Consider the following 8,882-nt stretch of genomic DNA (forward strand, 5'->3'; position numbering starts at 1 on the left):
CGTATGGTCCTAGGGCTCAGGTCTCTCAGTTGGCTTTTCATAGCCGATCATTTAGAGTTGAAAACAGCAGGTCTGGGACAGGTAGGGGTTTCGTAGCCGCAGGCAGAACAGTTGAAACTGGAATAGCAGCAAGGCCAGGCGGACTGGGGGCAGCAGGGTGTCATCATGCCCGGTAGTCCTGACGTATGGTCCTAGGGCTCAGGTTCTCAGAGAGAAAGAGAGAACGAGAGAATTAGAGAGAGCATACTTAAATTCACACAGGACACTGGATAAGACAGGAGAAGTACTCCAGGTATAACCAACTAACCCCAGCCCCCCGACACATAAACTACTGCAGCATAAATACTGGAGGCTGAGACAGGAGCGGTCCGGAGACACTGTGGCCCCATCCGAAGAAACCCCCGGACAGGGCCAAACAGGAAGGATATAACCCCACCCACTCCGCCAAAGCACAGCCCCCGCACCACTAGAGGGATATCCCCAACCACCAACTTACAATCCTGAGACAAGGCCGAGTATAGCCCACAGAGGTCTCCACCACAGCACAAACCAAGGGGGGGGGGGGCGCCAACCCAGACAGGAAGATCACGTCAGTAACTCAACCCACTCAAGTGACGCACCCCTCCCAGGGACGGCATGAAAGAGCACCAGCAGGCCAGTGACTCAGCCCCTGCAACAGGGTTAGAGGCAGAGAACCCCAGTGGAGAGGGGAACCGGCCTGGCAGAGACAGCAAGGGCTGTTCGTTGCTCCAGCCTTTCCGTTCACCTTCACACTCCTGGGCCAGACTACACTCAATCATATGACCTACTGAAGAGATAAGTCTTCAGTAAAGACTTAAAGGTTGAGACCGAGTCTGCGTCTCTCACATGGGTAGGCAGACTGTTCCATAAAAATGGAGATCTATAGGAGAAAGCCCTGCCTCCCGCTGTTTGCTTAGAAATTCTAGGGACAATTAGGAGGCCTGCGTCTTGTGACCGTAGCGTACGTATTGGTATGTACGGCAGGACCAACTCGGAAAGATAGGTAGGAGCAAGCCCATGTAACGCTTTATAGGTTAACAGTAAAACCTTGAAATCAGCCCTTGCCTTAACAGGAAGCCAGTGTAGGGAAGCTAGCACTGGAGTAATATGATCAAATTTCTTGGTTCTAGTCAGGATTCTAGCAGCCGTATTTAGCACTAACTGAAGGCATACACTGCACCAATATCATGTCTTACACAATTGGCTGCAGACCTGGGATAACTATAGTTTTAAATATGCTTTGTAGAAAGAAAAAAAAAAACTATTTTAATACAGATCTCAGGAAGGAATTACTTTTCAGAAACTATTGGTTTGGATGCCTTCAACTAAAGGCAGGGCTGTATCAGGAACTGTCAGATACACACACAATTTCCTATACTATTCCAATCTGACAGTAGATCATATTTGATCTACACAATACATTACTATCTGAACATTCTGTAAATGATCATGAACATGCCCCAGGTGTAGATAATCAAGTCAAACGAATTAACCAATTATATTTTGTACAGATGAGCAGTATAAATCAGTTGTGACACGCCACTATTGTATGACTCTCAACATGCCACTGATAAGGACAAAAGCTGCAATTCAGTTTATGATACCTGAAAATACTGCAGAGTAATTCAAAGCCATTTGCTAATCTTGCAAACAGGAAGCTGGATGCTCAGCAAAAACAACTTCAAACCTTTGTCCATCTGAGTTTTCTTGTTTCAAACACACACTTTACCAGCTTAAAAGGGATAGTTTAATCAGAATACAAATTAACATGATTTTCCACTTATGTTGGCTGTAGCTGATTCAAGAAAGCAGTTTTGGGATATTTAGTCCCCTTAGACACTTAATAGCCATATTTTAACAGTTACTGTTAGTATTCTCAGTAAAATGTAACTGTTCTTGTGCCTGTGTTATAACACTGAAATTACTTTTAGAGCAACATTTTATTAGCATGATGTTACATAATACTTTGGTAATTGCATTTAAATTGCATAGCAATGAGCAGAGATGTTTTGTAACTACTGTACACAAGAGGAATAGTGACTGTTCCTTATTCCACTTGTGTAATAACTCCATTATTATGCAATTATAAAGCTATTTCTATGTAACAATGTAGTAATCACAAAATTACTACATACAGTACCAGTCAAAAGTTTGGACACACCTAATCATTCAAGGGTTTTTCTTTATTTTTTACTATTTTCTACATTGTAGAATAATAGTGAATACATCAAAACTATGAAATAACACATATGGAACCAAATATATTTTAGATTTTAGATTCTTCAAAGCAGCCACCCTTTGCCTTGATGACAGCTTTGCACACTCTTGGCATCATCCGTTCACCTACTCTGCGTCTCACAAAGACATGGTGGTTGGAACCACAAATCTCCAATTTGGACTCATCAGACCAAAGGACAGATTTCCACCGGTCTAATGTCCATTGCTCGTGTTTCTTGGCCCAAGCAAGTCTCTTCTTATAATTGGTGTCCTTTAGTAGTGGTTTCTTTGCAGCAATTCGACCATGAAGGCCTGATTCACGCAGTCTCCTCTGAACAGTTGATGTTGAGATTAACTCTGTGAAGCATTTATTTGGGCTGCAATCTGAGGTGCAGTTAACTCTAATTAACTTATTCTCTGCGGCAGAGGTAACTCTGGGTCTTCCTTCCCTGTGGCGGTCCTCATGAGAGCCAGTTTCATCATAGCGCTTGATGGTTTTTGCGACTGCACTTGAAGAAACGTTCAAAGTTCTTGAAATTTTCCGGATTGACTGACCTTCATGTCTTAAAGTAATGATGGACTGTCAAATCTCTTTGCTTATTTGAGCTGTTCTTGCCATAATATGGACTTGGTCTTTTACCTAATAGGGCTATCTTCTGTATACCACCCCTACCTTGTCACAACACAACTGATTGGCTCAAACGCATTAAGGAAAGAAATTCCACAAATTAACTTTTAACAAGGCACACCTGTTAATTGAAATGCATTCCAGGTGACTACCTCATGAAGCTGGTTGAGAGAATGCCAAGAGTGTGCAAAGCCGTCATCAAGGCAAAGGGTGGCTACTTTGAAGAATCTCAAATATAAAATATATTTTGATTTGTTTAACACTTTTTTGGTTACTACATGATTCCATATGTGTTATTTCATAGTTTTGATGTCTTCACTATTATTCTACAATGTAGAAAATAGTAAAAATTAAGAAAAACCCTTGAATGAGTAGGTGTGTCCAAACTTTTGACTGGTACTGTATGTATAATAACTTAATGTCAAGTGTTGTTACATAGGTATTGTACTACCCTATGTCTCATTTTGAAAATGCAAAAGTGTTCTACTCTAATGTTGAGATGAGTCCATGTCCCTCACAAACAAACGTCTACATCTAGCTAAATGCCTGTTTGGTTTACGTTTGTATTACTTTCCATTATTTTGATCGATAAATGTTCATGTTTAGCATGTTTTCATTTATTTTCTTCAATCATTAAGTATTTAATTATAAGCTATATGTGATAATGACCATACATATTTTGACTAATTAAACTAACTGTTGTAGTTTTTGGTTCTTCATCAAATCAATATTTTGTTGTTTTTCAAATGACTTACATATCAAATACCTTCAAATATTATTAGTTTTTCTGAGAGATATTCAAAATACTTTCAAATATTATATGTTTTTCTGAGACCTGTATTTGAATATCAAAGGAAACAATTGCCTGAGGTTAGAAACATTGCTTTGACTTTCTGGAGGGTCAAAAGAAAACTCTTGCCCACCTGTTCTGAGTCCATCTGAGTGGTTCCATCCTGGTACACCATGGTTAGAACCAGCGCACTGGCCTGCCCTGCCTCCTCCAGCACCTTGCCTCTCTCCTCAGGACTCAACTTCCCAGCATCCCTTACTCTGGGGTCAGAGATCATGGCTGTAGTCAGACAGGCTTTGGATTGGTTGGACTGGGCCTGGGGGTCACCGGCACCGCTTCCCACCTCTGGTTCTGTTTCTGGGGTGAGTTGACCCTGGTTATGCCCAGGTCTGGTCTGCTTCGGCTTGGGTGGTTTGGGGGTTTTGGAGGATCTATGCTGGGGGGTGTCTGAACTAGAATGGTCTCTGGTTGATTCAAGCCCCCTCTCCCCCATTGGGACCCCCTGTCTTGGCCTAACTGGGTTGGCTGGGGGTCGATGTGGGGGGTTAGGGGTTAGAGATACGCCCTTGGTTCCCTCAGTCTTGTGGAGGGTCTTGGTTTTGGCTCGGGGGTCTAGGTTAAAGGCTGGGGTCAGGTCTGGGTGTTTGGGGGTTGGGGTTTGGGGTTTGCACCCCTCCTGGCCCCCTTGCAAGTTCCTTGCTTTCCCTTGAGAGGATCGAGGGGGTTCCCATTTCACCAGCCGCCTGAAGAGGGCGATTTTGGGCAGAGGGGCGCCATGCTTCCTTTTGAGGGAGAAGGTAGGTGTCAGGGGTGGCTGTTGGGCAGAGGGGAGAGGGTGAGAGGGGTGAGGGCTGCTGCTCTCCTCTTCACCACTAGCATGTATAGAGGTCAGGCCGGACCCCAGCCCTGCGGCTCTGCCATGCCCAGCAAGAGAGGGGTTGGTTAGTACAGGATCTACACTCAACCCCCTCTCTCTGGAGCCTCCATCACCAGCCTTCACAACAGAGAGAGAGAGAGAGATAAGAGAGAACAAGAGATGCATTATTCCATTCACAGGAAGCGATTCATTCTGCAACTGTACAAGACAACTTAAAATAGACTCTCTCCTGTGCTCTGATTCTATTACCACTACAGTCAATGGCACCCTATTCCCTATATAGTGCACTACCATATGGGCTCTGGTCAAAAGTAGTGCACTATGTAGGGAATAGGATGCCATTTGGGATGCACTTCAGATGAATGGAGAGATAAGTGTGAAGGCACAAGTCCAGAAGGATGGTGATTAAATTCTCATTTCCTTCCACCTGTGAGCAAGAGAGTGAAACATGTGTTTGTGAGTGAGAGAGAGAGACAGATAGAAAAAGAGAGAAAGTGAAAGGGTGAAGAGCCGAAGAGAGGAGTAAGAGAAAGAGTGTGTCTGTCTATTTGCGTTAACACAGCAAACCTGTCGGTCCTAGACAGTGCTCTCTACTGCACAGCTAGTCCCAGACAGTGAGTCCAGACTTCCCAGTCCAGAGAAAACAGGTTAACCTCCAACTAACCCTCCAAGTCTCTCTACCCAATTCTACTCTGCAACTCTACTTTTTAATTTTTATGCAAAGTGTGTGCAGAGTTCGAGTCAATGTGTGTGTGTGTGTGAGTGAGTGAACTGAATAGTGCTCTAGGGAATACAGGTCTGTAGAGGTAAATAGTGCTCTAGGGAATACAGGACGACTGTAGAGGTAAATAGTGCTCTAGGGAATACAGGACTGTAGAGGTAAATAGTGCTCTAGGGAATACAGGACTGTAGAGGTAAATAGTGCTCTAGGGAATACAGGATTGTAGAGGTAAATAGTGCTCTAGGGAATACAGGACTGTAGAGGTAAATAGTGCTCTAGGGAATACAGGACTGTAGAGGTAAATAGTGCTCTAGGGAATACAGGACTGTAGAGGTAAATAGTGCTCTAGGGAATACAGGACTGTAGAGGTAAATAGTGCTCTAGGGAATACAGGACTGTAGAGGTAAATAGTGCTCTAGGGAATACAGGACTGTAGAGGTAAATAGTGCTCTAGGGAATACAGGACTGTAGAGGTAAATAGTGCTCTAGGGAATACAGGACTGTAGAGGTAAATAGTGCTCTAGGGAATACAGGACTGTAGAGGTAAATAGTGCTCTAGGGAATACAGGACTGTAGAGGTAAATAGTGCTCTAGGGAATACAGGACTGTAGAGGTAAATAGTGCTCTAGGGAATACAGGACTGTAGAGGTAAATAGTGCTCTAGGGAATACAGGACTGTAGAGGTAAATAGTGCTCTAGGGAATACAGGACTGTAGAGGTAAATAGTGCTCTAGGGAATACAGGTCTGTAGAGGTAAATAGTGCTCTAGGGAATACAGGACTGTAGAGGTAAATAGTGCTCTAGGGAATACAGGACTGTAGAGGTAAATAGTGCTCTAGGGAATACAGGACTGTAGAGGTAAATAGTGTGTGGTCTGTTCTACCAAGAGAACATCAACTGATTCAGCTCTCTGGGGAGAGCTCTGCTCATTTCCTTGTAAACAGAAACGCTTACTTGCTGACACGCTGACACACACAAACGCTGACACACACACACGCTGACACACACACACACACACACACACAGAGAGAATAGACTAGAAGGCCCTATCGCCAGGCCTTTTACTTTAGTACCCAACAGGGAGTCATCACTTCTCTGTCCGGTGGTGTGGTGTGGTGCAATACTGCTGAAGTCTTCCATTTCCATGGAAATGAAGGGGAATGAGCATTGGGGGAATTCTCTCTATTTTATTCCCCTCACCCTCCAGAGTGCGTCCAATATGGCGCCCTATTCCCTATATAGTGCACTACTTTTGACCAAGACCCATAGAGCTATGGTCAAAAGTAGTTCCCAAGTTCAACCTTCCCAAGTTCTCCCATGTCACCCCGCTCCTCCGCACACTCCACTGGCTTCCAGTCTAAGCTCGCATCAACTACAAGACCATGGTACTTATCTAAGGAGCAGCAAGAGGAACTGCTACTCCCTACCTTCAGTCGATGCTCAAACCCTACAACCCAACCCGAGTACTCCGTTCTGCCACCTCTGGTCTCTTAGCCCTCTGACCCCTACGGGAGGGCAGCTCCCGCTCAGCCCAGTCCAAGCTCTTCTCTGTCCTGGCACCTCTATGGTGGAAGCAGCTTCCCCCTGAAGGCAGGACAGCAGAGTCCCTGCCCATCCTCTGAAAACATCTGAAACCGTACCCCTTCAAAGAGTATCTTAAACAATCCCACAGCACCTCCCCTCCCCGTAAAAAATAAATAAAAGCATAGGGTTACATGTCATCAGCATCCCTCGGAGACGAGGCCATACCCCAAACTAGTTAAGAAAATTCCATATTGCATTTGGTCTCTGTTGTTCATTCAGTTAAGCCTATACTTGATTGAACTAACACTCGCACTTTACTTTTTCCCCCTTACTAGCACTGACTTTGCTAATTGCTACTTTATTGAGGAAAAATGTGCTTACTATGACTGAGATATCTGGTTGTCCCACCTAGCTATCTTAAAGGGATCCTTCAGGATTTTGGCAGTGAAGGAAGTTAGAGGTAGTTTCACAAGCCTATGCTAACTAGCGTTAGTGCTAACAGATACCCATAGACTTCCAGTCATTGCGCTAACTTCCTTCATACTGGACACAGAGACATAAAAATGGTATCCACGAGTTCATCTGACTCTGAGGAAGTAGATAAAGGGCCTTATTGCCAAAATCCTGAAGTATTCCTTTAATATGAATGCACTAACTATAAGTCGCTCTGGATAAGAATGTCAACTAAATGACTAAAATGTCACATTTAGGATGCAGCTAAAGGGGTTTCTGGTAGAGGGACAGGGGTAAAAGGTTTCAGTGGTTTTCTGCACGGTATCTAAATACCAACTATTACAAGCTTACATTTCTCCAGGCCCATCCCTCGCTGTTTACCAAAACAAATGACGTTTGGGAGGCCATTTTGTTGTTGTTTGAATTACGGACATTTAACATTCTACTATGTGCACAGAAGCAGTATGGTCCTCTGGCTGAAGCGGTAACATACCTGAGTGTTGTTGTGATGATTAGTAGCCAGGGGGGTCTGTCCCAGATGGGTCCCCCGGAGAGGGGGGGCTCTGAATACTCTCCCACTCTCCTGAGATGGCTTCGGAATGGAATGTCCTGCAGCTAAGGGTTCTGGAAGAAGAAAAAATCTATATGCTTTCTCTCTGCTTAAAATTGTCTGTGTTTGTGTCTGAATGAGTGAATGTGTTTGTGATTGCGTTTGAATTTGAGACCCTGCGTCTGCATATTGAGTGAGGTCAGCTAAACTCACTGAAGCATAGCTCAGGTCTGATATTCTGTCACTACACTACACTGTTCTTGACTCCGTTTTTTACACACACACAAACACTTCCTTCCTGCGTACTGAAACATGAGCAGTCCAGATTCTGTCAGCGTGTTCAGACAAGTCCATTATAATCGCTGTAAACGGATTCACACTTTTTATTTCATCAGCACTGTGATATATGAGCTGACTAGGGCTCTGAGTTTTCCCTAGTCAGGCCTTGTGGTCAGGGGAAAACTCAGGGCCCTATAGATTGCTGGACATAGCAGCGCTGCCCATGGCAACAGATCCAGGATCAGCTTAGAGGGAAAATGCAAAACTGACCTTAAATAAGCATCTATGGACAACTTCATTGGGTAAATACTGAATGAAGTGCTGTATCGCCATCTAGTGGCTTATTACTAAAGTGCCAATTTGTCCAGAATCTAAAATCCCCAACATCCATCTCTCATATAGTGTACTAAAAGGCAACCTATCTATCTGTGTCCTAAACTAACCTGTGTGTGTGTGTGTGTGTGTGTGGGTCCCGTCCTGAACTAACCTGTGTTTCCTCCACTGTTCCTCTGTGCAGCTATCACCAATGGCCCATCCATGTTCCTCCTCTCCTCTGGGTGACTATCCCTCATCTGGGTCACCCCCTGGCCCTCTCCATCCCTCATCTGCCTCAGTGAGGGTGACACCTTCCTCTGCTGGTGGGGTTTGGTACTACTCCTGCTGTTCTTCCTCTCAATATTTTTCTTCATCCCTCCTTCCTTGATGTCATCCTTTCTCTCCCTCTCCGCTCTTTCCTCCATCTCTCCACACCCCATCCCTCTCTGGTTGTCAGTAGTCATATCACTGAAGAGCCGTTTCCTCTTGATGGGGTCTCTCTCGCTG

The 8,882-nt window shown here is 44.5% G+C and overlaps 1 protein-coding gene across 1 annotated transcript in view; it reads right to left on the reverse strand.

The window, feature by feature from the left end:
* The window catches only part of poln (polymerase (DNA directed) nu), an 82,079-nt gene extending 73,991 nt beyond the window's left edge, over positions 1 to 8,088 (reverse strand). Inside the window, exons 1-2 of the mRNA XM_084166022.1 lie at positions 7,725 to 8,088; positions 3,790 to 4,650 (exon numbers count right to left, since the gene is read on the reverse strand). Coding sequence (XP_084022148.1) covers positions 3,790 to 4,149 — 360 coding nt within the window. The 5' untranslated portion in view covers positions 4,150 to 4,650; positions 7,725 to 8,088. The remainder of the gene's footprint in view (positions 1 to 3,789; positions 4,651 to 7,724) is intronic.
* Between the last annotated feature and the right edge of the window lie 794 nt (positions 8,089 to 8,882).

Source organism: Coregonus lavaretus (assembly GCF_964263955.1).
Source record: "Coregonus lavaretus genome assembly, chromosome: 7".
In the NCBI taxonomy this organism is placed as follows: domain Eukaryota; kingdom Metazoa; phylum Chordata; class Actinopteri; order Salmoniformes; family Salmonidae; genus Coregonus; species Coregonus lavaretus.